Source organism: Sphaeramia orbicularis, chromosome 14, assembly GCF_902148855.1.
Source record: "Sphaeramia orbicularis chromosome 14, fSphaOr1.1, whole genome shotgun sequence".
NCBI classification, from domain to species: domain Eukaryota; kingdom Metazoa; phylum Chordata; class Actinopteri; order Kurtiformes; family Apogonidae; genus Sphaeramia; species Sphaeramia orbicularis.
The window spans coordinates 6,268,738-6,290,276 of NC_043970.1; the positions used below are offsets into that span (position 1 = coordinate 6,268,738).

The 21,539-nt window shown below is 35.0% G+C and overlaps 1 protein-coding gene across 1 annotated transcript in view; it reads left to right on the plus strand.

The window, feature by feature from the left end:
• slc37a2 (solute carrier family 37 member 2) overlaps positions 1–19,418 on the plus strand; it is a 31,603-nt gene extending 12,185 nt beyond the window's left edge. Inside the window, exons 6-18 of the mRNA XM_030153232.1 lie at positions 616–692; positions 3,374–3,540; positions 5,531–5,568; positions 6,444–6,563; positions 10,337–10,427; positions 10,519–10,581; positions 12,594–12,679; positions 12,773–12,821; positions 13,683–13,756; positions 14,872–14,950; positions 15,591–15,688; positions 18,942–19,006; positions 19,166–19,418. Of these exons, the coding sequence (XP_030009092.1) occupies positions 616–692; positions 3,374–3,540; positions 5,531–5,568; positions 6,444–6,563; positions 10,337–10,427; positions 10,519–10,581; positions 12,594–12,679; positions 12,773–12,821; positions 13,683–13,756; positions 14,872–14,950; positions 15,591–15,688; positions 18,942–19,006; positions 19,166–19,181 (1,023 nt within the window). The 3' untranslated portion in view covers positions 19,182–19,418. The remainder of the gene's footprint in view (positions 1–615; positions 693–3,373; positions 3,541–5,530; positions 5,569–6,443; positions 6,564–10,336; positions 10,428–10,518; positions 10,582–12,593; positions 12,680–12,772; positions 12,822–13,682; positions 13,757–14,871; positions 14,951–15,590; positions 15,689–18,941; positions 19,007–19,165) is intronic.
• The last annotated feature ends 2,121 nt before the right edge of the window (positions 19,419–21,539 follow it).

The window sequence follows — 21,539 nt, forward strand, 5'->3', positions numbered from 1 at the left end:
GAAATATAATTAATCCATTCTAGACCCTAAAACCAAACAAAACTGTGTTTTTTTTAAGTGTGTTTAAAACAGAAAAGGTGCAGTTAGAAAGAAAATAGAAATTATAAAAATATAATAAAAGAAAATACAAAAGAAATAAACTGGTTTTATTAACTAATTTACCTCAAAGATAAGACAATCTGTGCTCGAGGAAGACGGTGGAGGAGGAGAATTATTGTTCAGATCGCAGTTTCATGATTGTGTTTTCAATATTGGCTCAAGATTAAGACATGAAGTGAGCGAGCAGAGGCTGCTCCTGTTGAGGGGAGCACATATGAGCTCAGTGCTGCAGCTAGTATGAAAGTCACTGGCACGTGGATTTCCACTCATATTTCAAGACAAAAATACTTAGGAGCCATGGCTCGTAAAACAACTTACTCATACAATTGTGCACTCTTACTGCGAGGTTCTTCTGTATATTGTGAGCATCACATGTTGCCAGCTTGTACACATTACATAACTTTGAGAAGCATTTGCTGTGGGAAGGAAACACTGACACCCTATAGTCTTATCTGGGTTATCACTTTTCATGGTGATTAAAGCCTGATAGTGTTCTCTGTGTTCTCCCCTTTGCAGGTGATGAACGGGCTCATGCAGACCACTGGTTGGCCAGCAGTGGTTGCTTGTGTTGGTAACTGGTTTGGAAAGGGGAGGTAAGTACAGTACATTGCGCCCTATTAGATACATGTGTACATTAGTCATGTTTCCACATATGCTGATAATGTGCATGGTCACTTAATAGATGCTCATTTTTCACACTGCTAGTTTTGCGTTTGTGAATATTTTGTGCACATTTTACATAGAGCTGGAATATGTGAAAAACTTGTTACAATGAATATTTTCATGAGTCAGTATTGATAGTTATCACAAATGTCACATCACTATTTCTTTACAGTTCAAAGGCAATTTTTGCTGCCTTAAAGGTGGGGTGCAAGATATTTTCCTGGAGCCTTTTTTGCTATATTGCTTAAAATCCCCTTCACACCCTGATTACAACCAATTAATTAAATGCTCTAAAATAAAAATAAAGAAATTTAGTCACCTGTGGAACAGACAGGACTGAAAAAACGCCATCCTATCATTTTAAGCACTCAATTGAAATGATTGAACGGTGATAATGTCTATCAAACTCAACTGTCATTTGTCCCTCCCCCCTCTATGCGTACTCCTCTTCATGCATGAATGGTGCGTTCTCAGTGGCTTGGAGCACTTGCTCAGGAAACAAAGCCAGAGCCAGATCTTGGGTATATTAGCTATACCGGTATTAGAATGGAAAGTTCCCCAGCAAACTGTTTTGTCACTAACAGAAATCACTAGGAAATGGAACATCAGCCAGATAGGTATGAATTCAGGCAGTTGTATAAGAGCAGAGGTGTTGGAGGAGACTGAATGAGGTATGCGTGGATTGGGGCCGGAGCCGGGGCCGCCAGAGCCGAGTGAATTGTTGCTGTGCACCACTCATTAACCCTCGAGAACAAGCATTGCACCTGCCAGTGCTCTGGAGGCGTGGCTTCGGTGGGATGTCTGAAGAAAGGGGTTTGGACTTTTGAATTGAGTATTTTCAAAATGTAGCTTGCTCAGACCGTTTTTCTAAGATCTCATACCCCACCTTTAAGTGAAATTTGAAGACACCAGACAGTTATTTGTGGTTAAGAACTAGTCATAAAAGATGTGAAAATTTTTACTGTAAACAATGTAAATGACAAAACAAAATTAAATTGATTAAAAAAAAAAGATTAAAAGACAAAACAAGGTAGAAGACTGATAGACACCTGTTGTCACCATTTTATGATCCAGTATTTATTTTGTTTATCTTACAATTACCCCGCTTCCCAAAGGGAAGGCAAGGGGTATTGTTTTTGGTTCGGTTTGTTAGTTTGTTAACACCCTAGCAGTAAAACTATTGGTTGAATTCATACTAAACTGGGTTTATAGATTGCCAGTGACCCAGAATAGATCTGATTACGTTTTGGGAGAAGTAGATCAAAGTTAAAACATTTTTATGAATTTTTCATAGACATGATCACATCAGCTGGATCGAGGCCAAAATAATCTACAGTATGTGCAAGGGGCAGGGTTTGTTGTGCCTGGCACCATTTGTTTATTTTAATTTAATATTTTGAAAAACATAGCTCAAACAAGTGTAATTTACAAATATTTGATACATAAGTGCAATATAGTGAAATAGGCTTAGTCTTCTGAAATATTTCCATGTGGGAATGCTCCTGTTGTGCATTTAAATAAACTAATACCTAACGCAATTGATGAGATAATGTGTATTGATTGGTCTTCACAGTGGTCTTCACACTAGTCTTGTTAGAATTTTTACATAAAGATCATATGACAGCATTTTGAATATATTCTGATTCTTTCGCATAATGCATTATTACATAATGGTGATAAATGTTTCCATTGTAAACAGTTTAGTGAAAGTAAAAGAAATAACATATTTTTATCTTCATTATCTTATTGTTTACCATCGTTTGCTAGTAGTTCAGTACAGTTAAACCTATAACGCTAAACGTATCATATTTGATACATGACTTTTGAAGCCCTCTACATGATCAGTGTGATATTTTTTTTTCTTGAAAAACCTGATGTGTACAATTAGACCCATGCAATGCATGGATAATCAACCTGGAAGGAGAAATTTGTTCACCAGTGGCCTTTCCAGTGACACTACAAGACTGTCATTAATGAGGAAGGAAGCAGAACTTTGCCAATTTTGAAAAGGAATTACCAATTTGTTACACAGGTTTGTATTATATTATGTTTTTGTTTGTTCAAAAATAATAATATTTGAGCATTGAGACCTGATGTATCAAATATGATACAAAATTGAAACTCATACATAGAAATTGATATTTGAAAAAAAAACATTCTTTGGTTGTTCAGGAGGACCAACAAAGGCTCCAGTTTCAAAGAAGTGGAATTTTCTGTCAATGATGTAATGGTTCAGGTTTTACAGGGTTAATACCATAGAGGTTTATTTTTAGTTTTGTGCCTGTTATGTTGCTTTTGACAAACCATGATATACACTAAAAGCAAACATAAATCAATAATAATTACAGTTCATTTGTGATATTATACTCCAAGTTTAAAAAACATTAACTGTATGAAAAGGACGAATGAATGATAAGAGGCCAAAACTGTAACTAATAAATGAAGCAGTGTGTCATAAAAAGATGTATGTGATGTCGTAGTGATAAGCTTATTTATACCATGGATTTAGCCAAATACAAATGTGTGTGGTGTGGTGGTGACTTTTACCTGTAAAAGACGTAGGTAAAAGTCATGTGCTCATGCCTTTTTCTTTGTCTGTTGTTTCCTTCAGGCGTGGCTTCATCATGGGGGTGTGGAACTCCCACACCTCAGTTGGAAACATCCTGGGTTCTCTCATAGCTGGAGCCTTTGTTTCCTCAGCGTGGGGAATGTCTTTCATTGTTCCTGGCCTCATCATCGCTTCAACAGGGATTCTTTGTTTCTTTTTTCTTATTGAGAGTGAGTCTCCATCTTTTGTTTTATTTATTATTATTGTTTATTTATTATTCTGCAGACTGTTTTCATGTTTTATTAAATGTCTTTTAACCTATAAAGACCCGGTGCTACTTTTATGGCAGTTACCAAATTTTTGTCTTTATTTAACCTTTATTTAGTGATTTATCATCATTTAGTCTAATACTATCCTTTGTATTTTGCTATTTTCAGTGAAAATCATGTATTTTCCTATATTTAATTTACTAATCATGTAGATGTTTATAAAAGCTCAGATTAAAAATGAGGGTTATTATATCAGAAACACAGAAAATTGATGGAGCTCCTTGGAGCTCCCCCTGCTTGAGTCCAAGACAAGCCAGCCATAAAATAGCCATGTTAGTAATATTAAATATGTTAGTAATATTAAATATGTATGAATAGGGCTATTTTTGGCAAAAAAAAATACTCTTGTGATAAAAATTTTCATATCAGTTGCTAATATCGAATAATTATAAGTTTAAAGGCTCACGGTTGGTCCTGAGTGAAAGTTGAAGAAACCTGAGTGGATCCTGTGTGGATTTAAATTATTTGTAAAAGACATACAAAAAGGATGATAATGCAAACTGTTCTTGTCTTAAACCCTGGAGTGGAGACTGGGGTGGCACAGAGACGCACTGTTTCTGTTTAATGTTCTAAATTGTGTTCAGACAATATTTAAGTTGTTTCTTTACCTACTGAAGCTGTAAGTGACAAAAGATTCAAGATTCAAAGACTTTTATTGTTAATTCGCTAGATTCACAGGACATACAGAGAATTGAGGTATTTTTTCTCTCTCATTTCTCTCTCACCTTGTTATTAAATGCAATGCATGCAATAAAAGGTGAAAATAGAATAAGAATAAATAAGTGGTATAAAGGATAAACTATAATAGAATATAAAAGGTATATATCAAATCTGTTTGCAATAACAGCAGTAGTGCAATACAATAAAAGTTATGAGGTGAGGTTCATAGTGGAACAAACAATTTTTTCACTGAGACATTGGATTTTAGAATCTTTAAAAATGCTTTCTAGTTGGAATAATTTTGTTTTCACACGCATTCCTCTCTTTATTCCTATTTATTCACATCAACAATGACCTTTGATCAGGTGTAAATAGTACATACTTAGTCCCAGTTACACTTTATATTTCAAGAATAAATCACATTGTCACAACCATTGTCACAGGGGTGTCAAACTCATTTTAGTTCAGGGGCCACATTCAGCTCAATATGATCTGAAGTGGGCCAGATCAGTAAAATAATAACAGTGAAAAAAGTAAAATTACATTCTGAAAGTGTTTACATCTACAAAGTTTCCTTTAAAATGTGGATAACATGAACACCCTGAAATATATTAAGAAAAATAAGTGCAAGTTTGACAATATTATGCGTCAGTTTATCATTTGCATTACATTGTGTGCATTACAAATTGCAGAGGATCTACAAATACACAAAACATTTATTAACATGCAGAATATTGTTAAAATTACGCTGACTTATCTTAAGACATTACAGGTTGTTCATATTTGTTCAAGTTGTTCAAATTTTGTGTGAAAGGATAGTTTTACAAACTATGTGCACATTTTTTATGAAATTTAACTTAAATTTATAGATTATTATGATTATAGTTTACTGGTCTGATCCACTTTAAATCATACTGGTCTGTATGTGGAACCTGAACTAAAAAGATTTTAAAACCATTGATTGTTAATATCTTCAATATAATTTTTGCATTTCACAAATTCATCCTACGGGTCGGATTGGACCCTTTCCAGATTTTTGGTCAACCTCAAGGGCGAACCAGCAGTGACTGTCTGTTACCTGTCAATTATTAACATCACCCTCTTATGTCAGAGAGATAAGTGTGTGACATGTTTAACAGAGACTGGATACAGGGAGAAAGTGTTAGAGGGTCAAATGGGGCAAATGAAAGTTTTTTTTTAAAGTGTCTGACAGATGTTTCTGTTGTTTCAGAACCTGAGGATGTCAACTGTTGTTCTCCACAGCACAACGTGAGTTCAAATATACCATTTATCTCCAAAAATGAGAGTCTGAACATTTCCATATCATTCAATATCACAATTTCTTTCCGCATAAAAGAAGGATATTTAGTCATAAGTGAAAGTTGAAGACACAAGACGGTTATTTGTGATTTAAAACGGTTCATAAGAGGTGTAACAAGATGTAAACAACATACACAACATGGTATTGTGCTTTTAAATAAACTAATAATGGATGCAATTGATTTTTAAAAATGTGTATTGATTGGTAGTGAGTGATCTTCATACTAGGCTCATTATAATTGCCATACAGTATCCTCCGGAGAGCCAGGAAAGGATAAGTTTTGACTGTTTTACATAAAATAATTGTCTTGATCGGAAACAGCATAATGCAACAGTTTTTTCCGATGCATTTTTTTTTTTTTTTTTTTAATTGAATGTCCTTTGCAGTGGACAGCATTTTTTATTTTTCTTATTTTAAAAGTAAAGCTGTAAAACTCTTGTCCCCTACAGAGGACAAAAATGCATTGCTGGGTCTCAGGAGGATATAATGGTCATATTGCAATAATTTGTTATATTGTGTGTGTATTATTTTTTGCAGTGATAATAATTATCTCCATTCACCTGTATGAAAACAGTTTGGTGAAACTAAAAGAAATTACAATTTTTTTTATTGTTTCCATGGTTGTTTCCAGAAAATAATTAATCAGTGATATTATACTATAAGTCTTAAAAAAATAGACTGTGTGTAATGGATAAATGAATGGCAGTGACTTGCGAATCCTGTAACCAATATATGAAGTCAGTAGCGTCTTAACATGTGCAATGTTATAATGTTGGGTTTAGTTTGAACTCAGTATGGAAAAACAACATTCCACTCATTTCAGAGTGATCAGGAGAGTGCTGCAAATGACACTCATATGCAAAGTAATGGAGACATTGAGCCTGCTCAGACCACCGAGGACCATTCTGAGGCCATCAGCTTCTGTGGAGCTCTCAGAATACCTGTGAGTACCAGTCACATTCAAGGTTATTATCGTTAACAAAAACGAAGAAAATGACAAAAACTAGGAGTGAAAAACCATTTTTGTTAACTGAAATAAATAAAAATTATAATTAAAAGAAAAAAAAAAAGTACTAACTGAAACTGTATTGTGTGCTTACAAAACTAACTAAAACATATGAAAATTATGGATAAAATTCCCTTCATTTTTGTCTTTGTCAGTGTCGGATTGATATCAAATTGATTTATTTTGCTCCAGCAATTTTAGCTGACAGCACCATACGGCATTTCATGATTCATCACATCTTGTGGTTTAGAGTCATCTTCTCGTCCCCACTCTACCTGGCAACATGCAGACTAAAGCTGGGAGAAAACAGCTGAGTCCTGTATGGGATTTATTTTAGTGATGTGTGTGTCAGGGTTTTTTTTTTCAACCAGCAGGTCCCGCTTTTGCGGAATTATTTGACCCGCCCTGCAAGTAAAGTGACATTTTTTGACCCGACCAGCAGGTTACCTGCAGGTTAACCCGCTGACCGTGCATCACTAGTAGTAACCTATCATGTGGTGTGAATGATAGGACTCAAATGCATGGTGCTGAAGGGAGAAATGGATTTATTAACAGAAAGGAAGAAAGGGGAACAAACAGAAAAACTTGGTGCAGTAGACAGAGTCTGGTGGGAAAGGATGGTAGAAGCAGTCCGGGTTATTGTAGGTGATGAGGTGCAATGATCTGGCTGCTGAAAAGAATCTTCTATATGCTCCTAATGAAAAAGGCTGTGCAGTGGCAGCAGGTAGATGTGATGAGAGTCCGATTGTGAGACAGGAGAGAGGTCCGCGGCCACGCTGGAGTGGACCATCACATAACCATCAAATAATATAAAATATAACAGGCTATATATCGCTAAATATTGTGACCTGCTATAGGGAATTTAAAGAGGATACTGTACATATTTTTGTGTCACTGCTCAATCAGTGACCCTCCCCAACCTGCCCCCCAAATAAAGTGTTCCACTGGTAACCCGCTGATCAGCACATCACTAATTTCTTTGATGATAAAAGATATGAAAAAACTAAAACTAAACTAAAACTAAGCAATTAGAAAAATATGAAAACTAATAAAAACTAGTAAACCTGCTCTAAAAACTAATTAAAACTAACTGAATTAGAGAGAAAAAAAGTCACAACTAAATAAAACTAGAGTGTAATTAAAAATCCCAAACTATTATAACCTTGGTTACATTACAATCAAAATCATATTAACTTCATTTTCACTGTGGAAATAATGAGTGAAGGGATTGTTTTACCAGCTGGTACTAAATAATTCTGAAATATTTCATATTTTCATTCGAACAAACTAAGTTAACTAAGATTCTTACTACGATTATTTAATATGTGGATGTTAAAAAAAATGGGGGGAGCAAAAAGAAAAAAATTGCACAAGTTTTGCCCTATTAGTTATTCATTACCATCTGAGACTGCCATCTTGAGGTAGTTTGAGACAGATATTTCAGACATCTTGTGGCACCCAGGGTTGTTATACTAAATAAAAGCATATGCCATTATTCTAAAGACACTATACTTCTGTTAAAATTCTAAGGATCTTTGTTGTTGAATATATAAATTAATCAGTTTCTTAGCTTTCAACAATCTCTCTCTTTTGATAGAGCCCACAGTGAGACAGTATTAACCTGCTATGATCCAGGTGTATTCCATGTAAATTGGGCATTCATCATTATTCTTCCCCAAGTTTTAAGATTGATTCCTTATCCTGAGTAAATGTTGAAGTAGCCAAATTGTAATAAGATGAAAATGAAGATTAGACAATTGTGATGTAAAAGAAAAGAAAAAGACGTAAAAAGAATGTTATGTATAGTCATAAACTCTTATTTATGATCAGTGCACGGGCAAACACTTAATAAACAGATAAGTCTAAATAAGTAGAAGAACAAAACACTGTAAAACCTTGTAAGTCTTACAATGTGAACAAAATAAACTTTGAAGAGAAGATATACAGCAGGGGTGTCAAACTAATTTCAGTTCAGGTTCCACATTCAGCCCAGTATAATCTCAAGTGGGTCAGACCAGTAAAGTAAAAACATAATAACCTATAACTAATGTCAACTCAAAAATTTTCTCTTTGTTTTAGTACAAAAAATCTAATTATCAGAATGTTTAGATTTACAAACTATCTTTTCACAAAAAAATGTGAATAACCTGAACAACATGACATTTCTTAAGAAAAAAAATTACAATGTTATGCCTGAACATATCATTTATACATGTGCATTACAAGTTACAGACCACAGTGGATCTACAAATACAAAAAACATTTAGTAACAGGCAGAATATCGTTAAATAAATTAGAGTTTGAAATTGTGTGTTTATTTATTTATGTTATTTAGGGCGACACTGTGGTGCAGTAGTTAGCACTCGTGCCTCACAGCAAGAAGGTCCTGGGTTCGATTCCAAGACCAGTCGACAGGGGGTGGGACCTTTCTGTGTGGAGTTTGCATGTTCTCCCCGTGTCTGCGTGGGTTCTCTCCGGGTACTCCGGCTTCCTCCCACCATCCAAAGACATGCACTGATAAGTTAATTGGTTAATCTAAATTGCCCATAGGTGTGAATGTGAGAGTGATTGTTTGTCTCTATATGTTCAGCCCTGAGATGACCTGGCGACTTGTCCGGGATGTACCCCGCCTTTGCCCCTTTGTAGCTGGGACAGGCTCCAAGCAACCCCCGTGACCCTAGTGAGGATAAAGCGGGTTCAGAAAATGAATGAATGAATGTTATTTATTAGTTTATTTGGTAGAGACATTGCACATTGATGAACATCTGTATTAAACAGTATCAGTTGTAAATAAGCTAATTAGTTCCCATAGTCCATAGGGAGGTAACAGAAAGTATCACAGTTAAAACTTACAAGTAGAACAATAAAAGAGCAACACAATAAAAATATAACACATTAAATAAAATAATTGAATATAAGTAAAAATTAAAGTTAAACATGACCACAAGTGTAGTCATTATTTATAGGTTATTCTGCTATTATTTTACTGGTCCGAGAATCAGAATCATCTATATTTGGCAAATATATTAACATATACAAGGAATTCTCTGCCGTTAAATGTTGTCTCTCTAGTAAATTGTAAATACAAGATATTAAAAAATGTAGGAAAAGTAACATAAGAAAAAAGAAACACAGTTACAGTTAGTGCAGTTTTTTTTTGTGCAAGTGTTATTTTTGCACATCTCACCGGCTGGATTAGAACCTTTGGCAGGTCAGTTTTGGTTTATGTTTAACATCATGGATCTACAGCGTGATGACAGTAATCATTGGTTTACTGCTTAGCCCTCACACAAAGCCTTTAAAAAGCTCTGGATAAAAGCCTATTAATTATCATTTTTTCAGGATACTGGTGAAACCTAATGTAATCTTTAAAAAAAAAAAAAAAAAGCCTGGAATGACTTTCTGATGCTATCTTTGTATGAATAGGTCAACTGAATAGGTTTACTATTTAAAGTCATGGTGAGGTGTCATACAGTTTTTAGCACAATATCCAAGTGGTTGAGGAGATTCAGTCATGTTGAATTAGGTTAAGCCTAGTTTTCAACAAGACAAAGTGACTCAAAATGTTCATTTCTCATCCTGGATATATGCAAGAAGCAGGTGATATGTCCAGAAAGACTTCTTTTGTCATTAAAGCAGATTGCACTTGTAGGTGTAAGGATGTGTGTTGGTTGTGTGTGTGTCTGTGGTGATGGTGTTGTGTTTCACAGGGGGTGGTGGAGTTCTCTCTCTGTTTGCTGTTTGCCAAGCTGGTCAGCTATACGTTCCTGTACTGGCTTCCCCTCTACATCTCCAATGTTGGTCAGTATTCACACCAAGACCATACCACATTGTACTGTATGTATAACTGTGTAATCACATGATTTGTGATATTCCTGTGTTTCCTTTTCAGCACATTTTGAAGCGAAGGAGGCCGGAGACATGTCAACACTGTTTGATGTAGGAGGAATTGTTGGTATGTAATTACCCTCCACCTATAATTGTTTCAATCAACTTTGTATTTGTTTCTTATCCAGTTTATTAATTAAGTTTACTACCACAGGACTAGAGCTTCAGCTATCAATTAGTTTTGTAATTGATTAATCTATCGATTATTTTCTTTCAATTTAATTAAACTATTATTTGAATAGGGGAAAAAAATTGTAGAAATGTGAAACAGACATGTCTTAAAATGACAAACCACTTGTACTTTATTCCACAACCAGCGGAAACAACAACCACAAAGAATATAAAAGTAAAACGATATATAAAAAAGTTCTATATAGAAATAAAAACAGTATAAAAGTATATATAAAAATATCTATAAAATGGTAAATGGACTGCACTTATATAGCGCATTTTGTACTCCTTCATGGCGCCCAAAGCGGTTTACAAGGCCTCACATTCACCCATTCACACACACACTCATACACCAGTAGGCGGCTGCTGCCATGCAATGCACTGCTAGACCCTACTGGGATCAATATAAATATAAACAACAACAAACAAGTCAAATGACATCTACAAACAATATGTGCACGACAGTCTTCAACACATTTGTATCCAACTGACTAACTTACTAACAACTTAAGATGGAACTAACATACAACTGAAAAATTGTAAGTTAATTTTATTTTTAATGTTTGTGTGAAAGCTTATAAGTTTAAAGGAGTAAGTGATGGTTCCAATGTAGCAAAGTGAACATATTGACATTTTCTGCCTTTTTGTTCTCGTCTCTTCAGAGCTACGTTCTAAATTGTTGTTAATGTGGTTACTATGTTCATCCTGGCTTCACAATAAGCGTCCGTGTGATACACAACAGTGGAGCTGATGTTTAGCGCCAGTGAAATTAAGGAAATTAAGCTTTAGTTTAGGAAAATTGTTATCAAATAATTTCCTAATCTATTCAAGTAGATTAAACATTTCAACTCTAGTTGATATACTGTGTTTCTCTTCCTAACATGTAGTTTTAAGGAGAAACACCTCATATTATAAAGTATAAATACCTGGGGGTGGTGATCAGCAACAGACTGGGCTGGAAATCTAACACTGAGGCTGTGTACAAGAATTGGATGAGTCGACTTTACTTTCTGAGGAAGCTCAGATCCTTCAACGCATTCACCAAGATGTTGGAGATCTTACCAGTCTGTTGTGGCCAGCCTCATCTTGTTTGCGGCTGTTTGTTGGGGTAGCAACATCAGAGCCAGTGACACCAACAGACTTCATAAAATGTAATTGGTCTGAGGCTGGACAATTTTGAGACCTTGGTGGAGAGGAGGACACTAAAAAAACTGATCTCCATCATGGACAATAATGAGCACCTTCTCCACCACACACTGGACAGACAGTGGAGCACCTTCTCAAAAAGACTGCTGCAGCTCTACTGTCGAATGGACAGATACAACAAATCTTTCCTGCCACATTCCATCTCACTCTATAATAATTCACCTCTGTCTGATGTCTCTGATCATAAAACCATTTGCTGTTTAATGTCATTTTGCACCTTCCCATTTGGAATATTTCAACTTGTTTTGCACCTTACAATTCTATTTCAGCACCTTACAGTTATTATTCAGATTCTACCCAGATCTTTTTATACTTCTAATTTATAATGTATACTGTATGATAGTGTTTGCTCTTGTGTTGTTTTTCCTAGTTTGGGATAAATGAAGTACATCTATCCATCCATCCATCCATCCATCCATCCATCCATCCATCCATCCATCCATCCATCCATCCATCCATCCATCCATCTATCCATCCATCTATCCATCCATCCATCTATCTATCTATCTATCTATCTATCTATCTATCTATCTATCTATCTATCTATCTATCTATCTATCTATCTATCTATCTATCTATCTATCTATCTATCTATCTATCTATCTATCTATCTATCTTATCTTATCTTATCTTATCTGCCAAATAGTGGTGTCATGTATGTGCAATGATGTGGTGTCATTGGATGTGGTTGTGTGTGTCCAGGGGGTATCATGGCAGGGGTAGTGTCGGACTACACTGGTGGGAGGGCAACAACCTGCTGGGTCATGTTGATCGCCGCTGCCCCTATGGTACGTTTCAGGGCGCTGGTCTGCTTTATGTGAACTCACACAGTAACATTGCTGGAATGGAGTGTAGTCTCTTAAATATTTGTTTTGTTTTAGCTCTTCCTCTATAACTCTATTGGACAAAGAAGCCTCGGTACTACCATTGGTAAGAGTTTTTACTGCAATATTTACAGTTAAATTGTAGTTTTCTCCCCTCAATATTTCCCACATTATTCATTTTTAGCTGTATTATTAATCCTCGCATAGGATTATCAAACAAACGGCAATAACAGCATCCTGAACACCAAATGCTTTATAGAATAGAATAGAATAGAATAGAATGCCTTTATTGTCATTATACATATGTACAATGAAATTTAAAAAAAAATGCTTAATGACTTTATGTTTGTATAGGCAAAGAGTGTATGTACTGACAAGGTACATTAATCCATTTCCTTGATCTACTTTTTATTTGACTGTTGTTTGTTTTCATATTCAACTAATTCTGTAAAGCCCTGTGATAATGGGCTCTACAAATAAAACTGAATTGAACTGAATACATTATGATATATGATTGACTTTCTATTCAGCATGGAGTATGATGTAGAGTCCCTCAATTAATCATGTAAGTCATGCTTTGATGAAGCGCAGCAAAGAAACAAAGACATTATGTGTTTTGGAGAATTAAACAGTCACAAACACTCTGGCTAATATTTATCAACAATTAATGTGAAATAACAGAATATGCATTTATTTAAACAAGAAAAGCACTCGGAGAGCACAGACCTCTGCCAAGAGAGATTTGCCCCCCCCCCGATCACCACCAAAATTTAATCATTTCTTCCTTGTGCCAGTATCAACATTTCCTGAAAATTTCATGAAAATCTGTCCATAACTTTTAGAGTTATCTTGCTAACAAACAAACACGCACGCACACAAAGCAAAGTGATCACAATACCTCCTGGCGGAGATAATAACAGGTTGTTAGTCTATGTTGACAGTGTAGTTGATGTGCTCTCATTTGTAGGTATGTTGCTGTTGTGTGGTGGTCTGGTTAATGGACCATATGCCCTCATCACTACTGCTGTATCTGCTGATCTGGTAAGACGTTCAGGATAATAGGATATCCCACATTTGAGATATCTGCCATTTATCAATGAACAAGTCATCCAAATTGTTTAGCACAGTCGTAGGCTAAATGAAATTGCATTAATTTGTATTAAACAGAGGATACAGGGACTTTAAACACACAATTTTGAAACAGTAAAATTTTGTGTAAATCTTCAAAAATGTCGAACACTGTTTGACAGTAACTTATAGACTAAGACTTAACACAGTCAATACACTGCTTCATACCAGCGGTGGTCATACATGATACTGACTGAAATTCCCTTTTGCATTTGGACATCTGTAATTGCATGATGATTATAGCCATTAAACAACCTGAAACTGCCTGGAATTGGTTTATTTATCAGTTACTCAAAAAACATTTATACAGAGTTGTATTTTTTTGTCCACATTGTCTACAAGTCATCCAATTTAAGTCGTTTATTGATTGTTAATTTTTAATGTCCTTTATTATTGTAAACTGGGTGTGCTTACATGGACAGTATTTCTTCAATCTAAATTGAAATCACTTTGATCACAGATTCTAGTGTAAGTGTTTATTTGAACTCATATCTGATAAGATATTTATATGCTCAAAGCTATATAAGTTATATGGCCTACAACCAAGATGGAGCCTAAAGATATTTGCTCATTTTGCTTTTTTTCTTGTTAATTAAGAGATTGAACATTCATGACATCTTTTAAAGTGTCAACAAAAAATGAATCAGTTACAGACAACGTTTTTTTTTTTCTACAGTCATGTTTCTGTCCCTTCCAGAAACTCATTATGTGGCTTTATGTTACCCCAAGTGTGCCAAACATACACTGAAATCAAGAGTGTGTTCACATGGATAGTATTTTCCTATAGAATTAATTCAGATCTGACAATTCAGGTGGTTAGATGGGTCATTTTAATTCTGATTAGGCCTTACCCTGAATGTCATGGTCAACACACAGTCAGTGATAAAATAGTAGCAATAGTAAATAGTGGAAGACAAAGTAATAATTCAAATATATTAAAATAAAATAAATATTTTTTGAGCAGTTAATAGTAGTACTCAAACAGAGGAGGCCTAAACTTTTTTACTATTTGATGTCTGTTTTTAAAGGGAACACATGAAACTCTGAGAGGGAACTCCAGGGCTCTATCAACAGTGGCAGCAATTATTGATGGAACAGGCTCCATAGGTAAGTTCAAAACTACCAATCTGGCTGTCAGTTCATTTCAGAAAAATAAAAACTAGGGCATTGCTAACCCATAAAGACCCAAATATCCACTGCTGACCAAAAGCAACAACTGATCTAAAATTTTTAATATCTTCTGAAACTCTAAACCTGTCCATACATAGAAATAATTGGTGTAAAATGCAGTTTGTCATCTTTTCATGGTCATCAGATTATACCCATTTGGACGTTCAGAGGCTCTGTCGTGAATGTGGAAACACCGTCATCATCTACAACATTGATTTACCAGTAAAACCCATGGAGTTTGATAAATGACAGTAGATGTAGACACTTGTTTTTATGTTCAGTTAATAATGTATATTTTTTGAAAAGGCCACTTTTTCTTCAGTTTTCTCTGATTTAATACAATAACCTTTGAATTTACCCTGAGCTTCTATGAACATTTACGTCATCAGTAAATTGAATATAGGAAAATGGGTTAAGACAAACTTGAACTGTATATTCAGATGATAATTTACACGTGAAGGAGTGACAGCAAATTAGTGGTGAAAATAGAACATGTACATTGTGTTGTTGTGTACTTGTGACAGGTGTTGACTTGCTAATATGTCTTTGTTTTTTGCTGCTGTGTATCATTCTGCAGGAGCAGCACTTGGCCCGCTATTAGCCGGTCTCATCTCCCCCACTGGCTGGAACAATGTCTTTTACATGCTTATCTCTGCTGACATGTTGGCTTGTCTGGTCAGTAACTCCACTGAACTTGTTGCCATTCATTTTTAAATGCAATAATTTTAATTATATTCAATTATATAATTATCATAAAATTTGCTGTTTAGAAGTGACTTTAGACAGTTGAATGTATAGTTTAAATCAGGGGTCACCAACACCAACAGGTTCCCCACAAGTCACCCTCAGACCTGATCTGAGATAGCACTAGTCACCAATGAGCTCTATCTAAAATTTATTTTATTGTGTTGCTATTCTTTTTTAGTTACACTTGCATTGATGTATATTTGCAAATAACAACATCAAAGAAAATTTTAAAAAGTTAAATATACATGAGCTCTAACCTAGTCTATGCATGACAAAACTCAGCATTTGCTGAGATAAGATAGCGGGCGCAGCAAAGATGAGGGGCTGAATGTAGTTTCAACCCCTAAAAACATGGCAGGAAAAAGAAAACTTTCACAGTGAATAGGAGCACGAGTTCTTTTTTACTACTGTGAAAGAAAACTGTGTCTCATGTGTGGGATGACTGTGGTGACGGCAGGGGTGACACTTCAGTACATGTCGTAAAAGCTACCGGGCAGCGCTCTATGGGCAGAAAAAGCAGTTAAAGTTAAAGGCAGGTTAGGGCAAACAGCAGTCTTTTTTTCATGAGGTCCACATTTTTTGATAAAGAAAAAAGAAGGCATTTTCAGATTGGGAGGTTTTCAAAGAAGCAATTATGATAATTACAAAAACTGAATTTAAAGACAAGAAGAATGGAGTGCGAACTGTGAAGAATTATTAACATGATTAGTGTCTTCACATAGATGAATATCATTAATCATTAGTAATAATATACACTGCCTGGCATCAGTTAGAGTTAATTAACTTGCTACAGCTAAAAATTATTAACCACTGCAGTACTTACCGATGGAAGGATCTGAACTATTTGCTTAGTTAAATCCAGGCAGTTACTTTTTTTTGGCCAGGCTGTTTATTTAACTCCAAGTGATGCAATAAGTAGCCTCTCATTTCTTCAACGTCAGAAAGATTAGACAATGCCAGGATTGATCAGGATCATGAGGCTTGTGACAGAATGGTTCAGGGAGAATGAAACATCATTTTCACACATGGATTAGCCTCTAGAAAGTCTAGACTCTAATTTGAGATGTGATGAAAACTTTGATGCAGCAGTCTGATTCTCCATCATCAATAATCAAAAATTAATGCAACTATGGATAGAAAAAAATTATGAACCTTATTGTGACACTACACAAGCATTATGTGACAAAAATGATGTCACAGTGAATGTCTCCTGTAATCAAAACCAAAGGTGGTGCAGTGAAATATTGCATGTGCAACGTTTTTTTTGGCCGGGCAGTGTATAAACTGCATATGATTTGCTCTTTCAGAAGTGTGTGTCCAAGTAGCCCTTTGTATTACTCAGTACCCTTGAAGTAGCACTCAATTTCAAAAAGGTTGGTGACCCCTGGTATAAATAATTGGGATGGAACAACCTCCAACTCATTTTTAAAACCCTGTTATGGTTTTAAAATCCAACTGGAAACTCATTCCCTGAGTTAGGTGTAAAAGTGAATTAAGAAAAGTGACCGACAGATGTCCATCATGTTTCAAACAGAATGTAAATGAATGTAGAGAGTTTTAAACTCAAAATGTTTTCAAAAGTTGTGAAATATACAATTATTTAGTGAAAAACAACAAATTACATACAAGTTGCACACCGAGTTTGGACACATACATTGTATTTGTACCTGAGAGAATATTCAAAATATTTAAAAAATCAGGTTTGAAGCCCAATGTGTCCTAACCAAATACAAACAAATTATGGATATACAGGGTGGGGAAGCAAAACTTACAATATTTTGAGGCAGGGATTGAAAGACAGTGAACGACCAATTAGTTTATTGAAAGTCATGAGAATTTATTTGCCACAAGACAATTTACATAATAGAAAATGTTTTTATTCTATGTGTCCTCCTTCTTTCTCAATAACTGCCTTCACACGCTTCCTGAAACTTGCGCAAGTGTTCCTCAAATATTCGGGTGACAACTTCTCCCATTCTTCTTTAATAGTATCTTCCAGACTTTCTCGTAATAGTTTTGCTCATAGTCATTCTCTTCTTTCCATTATAAACAGTCTTTATGGACACTCCAACTATTTTTGAAATCTCCTTTGGTGTGACGAGTGCATTCAGCAAATCACACACTCATTGACGTTTACTTTCCTAATTACTCATATGGGCAAAAGTTTCTGAAAAGGTATGGATAATAGTGTTAGGTATGATTATGACATCAATATATGTTTGGTTTCAAAACAATTGACGTAGTGCCTGCTGAGAAAAAACAACTAAATGTTCACTGTAAATTTTGCTTCCCCACCCTGTACATATATACAACATAAATAAAATAAGAGGAAATGTGTGTGGATATGGCTTCATATGTTCTTATGTTGAGCTCCAGTGTCTGAGACAGTATCCTTGATAAAACAAGTCTATGATTAAAAATGTTTAAATAAGTATTAGACTATATATGTATGTGTGTGTGTATATATATATATATATGTGTGTGTGTGTGTGTGTGTGTGTGTGTGTGTGTGTGTGTGTGTGTAGAGAGAGAGAGAGAGAGAGATCACCTCATCTCCAACTCTCTTAAGCCCATTAAACATTCAAACATTCAGTTTACATTTGTACATGTTTACATTTTTGATCAATTTGGAAGTTTATGTATGATTTTAATTAATTTTAATTATAATTTCAAATATTTATAAGTTGCAATAGTTGATAGTTTTTAGTATAACAAGGCAAAAAATCCATTATTATCTTTCAGTATATTGCAGTTCAAGTGGTCTGATGAGAAACAAGAATTCTACTCCCTTACCTAGATTGTTTTTCAGGCTGCAGAAACTCTAGAGCTGTGGCTTCTCAGATGTTTTAAGATTTTTCTATAACAGTGTGAAACTGCTTCAGGGCATTTATGGACTAGAGGAGAGGGCTGTAGAGGGAATGTGTGTATTTTTACATTCTCATATTTTCCTTATGATTTTTGTTCAATTGTAGTGTACACTATTTATATATCTGTGCAGGAACAGCATGATTAAATAAAGCAGGCTTTTTGTTGCTGAAGATTCTAGCAATGTCTTTACTGTTGATAATTGATGTGTTTTTTTGTAGTGTATATATATATATATATATATATATATATATATATATATATATATAAAAATAAAAATATGTAGTATGTGGACTCATTCACTGTTTATCTTCAGTTTTTGTCCAGGCTTGTTTATAAGGAAGCTCACAGTTGTTATCGATATATGCAACGACGCAGAGGGTCAGTATCATCATCTGAAATCTTTAAAAACAACACATCATTTCTGTGTTCTTGACTGAGTCTGTTTTGTACTGGAAGCCAGTTGTTCTTTTGTCCTTAACTAAGCTAACGACTGTCTCTGTTGCTTTCTGTTGTTCACCTTATCTGTACCATTTCCAGGTTCACAGAAATCTAAAATGTGGCCCAACAGGAAAAGCATCCATGGAAAAGTCAAAGGTCCTTTAAGAACACTGCCCTGAGGAGCCAGATTCAGTTCATCTGTGGAGAGTTCACAAAAGTAAACTGATGATGGAAGCCTTTTACTTATTGTAAATCAGAGAAATTTGTCTTTGTAGAGGCAAAGCTTTTTTATCGTTAAATCTACTCTTTGTTTTAATATTGTTTCACCATTAAAGTACATATGATAAACATACATTTTATGCTCAGTGTTTTTTCACATAATGTGTATTTGCATTCTATTTGATTATTACCCCATTTCTATACTTAATATAAGTTAGTGTGATGTTAGTGTTTATCTTAGGCTTAGTCCAGCCCAGTGTTTTAGGTTAACAGTTGCTTTTTCTTACGTCTTCTTTCCCCTTTTCTTTTTGTCCCTTGTGTAGTAATAGCTTTAACCCTTTAACACCGACTGTTACAAATTTGCATCCATTATTGAATCATCCAAGATAGCGCATGTATTTCCCCAATGCTGGTTTTTGGCGTATTCAGCATTCAGCAAGCGCTTGCTGACCATTATTTTGTTGCATGATACCTACATTTCTCTCAATTTTATGTGTTTTAGTCAAATTAACAAGCCCCACTTAGTTAAGCATCTGCTTGTGAGTAGAAGCACAGTACATACAACAGCAGCCAGCATTCAGATCCTTTCATTGGTTGCTATACTTTCTACTCTCAGCAGAGGGCAAACTGTTCACTCTTGTGTCAGTAAAGGTTTACATGATTTTAAAACTAACGTGCTATACACTTTTAATACTTAATACTGCTCAACCAAATATAGTGTAAGATTCTGTTGAAAGTTTCTGCCCTATAGATTATATTGTCTTTGTGTAAAACTTATTATATACATCTTTATCTTTGAAAGTACTCCGATATTATAACTGCACAAGGCCTTTGGACCTTGTCAATGTAGGTCAAGGTCACCTATTTCAATAGGCTTCTGCTCCATGCCAAGATGTAGTATAAATTTGGTGCAAATATCTCAATGCATTCTTCATATAATGTGATTATGTTGTCGAGTGGACAGACAAACAAAATGATTACAATACCCCTTCAGCCAGAAGTTGGCCGAGGGGTAAAAACAGCCCATACACATGAGTAGCAAGTTTAATGGCATTAAATAAAAGACCATTAAAGTGCCTAAACACAGGTGAGAAGAAGCACTTACATCTTTAAAATGTAATGAGTCACAGAGTGAGTACTCAAAACAGGGAAACCTTCAGACTAACATTAAACAAGCATTATTTGGAATGTGTGGCTCAGACAGATAAAGAGAACAGAACCAAGTAGCAAAAAGGACTTGACACTAAGAGACTGAATAAAAATGAGCAGAAGGCTCAGCACCAGTCTAGATCAGGACAGGTCCATATGCACTGCTGAGTGCCACTACGTCACAGAAAAACAAGCACAGGTCATGTTCAGTTGGCAAATTACAGTTATATTATGTGTTATATTAGTGTTAACTAAGCTACATCACATCCTAGCTACATCACAACATACAGAATAGTATAAAAAGAACCAGACTGCAGAATTTCTGAATTTAAAAGGTGATTATCTAATAGTCATAAAGATTCACTACAGATTTGTAGATATGAGTGTTTTGTTACATTATTAAACTCACAAAGACCCAAACATCCACTGTCAACCAAAAGCATCTACTAATGTTAAATGTTTAATTGCTGCTGATTTGATCCTATCAATACATGTAAATAATTGGTGTAAACTGCAGTTTGTCATCTTTTCATGGTCATCAGATATGACCAGATAGGACATTCAGAGGCTCTGTAGTGAACGTGGAAATACCGTCATCTTCTACAACATATGTTTACCAGTAAAAAATGACAGTGGACGGAGACACTTGTTTTTATGTTCAGTTAATGATACTGTATATTTTGCTGAGAAAGTACCTTTTTCTCTGTTTTGATAAAATAACCTTTGAATTTACTCGGAGATTTAATAAACATCTACATGATACGTGTATTAAATATTGGAAAATGCATGATTTATACTGAAAAATGAAAAATGCTAAGGATAATATTATTATAAATGGCAATAAATCACTTTAGAAAGGTTAGATTTAGAGAAAAGTTCATTTGGAAGTTGACACAAACGAAGTTCTGTGGTCTTTTAGGGTTAATATTTGGTACAACCTTCAAAGCAGAGACAGTACCAAGCTGAGTCAATCAGTACAGAATCTCTAAATAAACCCCTCTATATTTGTTTACACAAGAAATTTGCAAATATTAACATTAAGATGTAGAACAGCAGCAGCAAAGAGTCACTCCAGCCCCATAAAAACATTGGATAAAGTCAAATA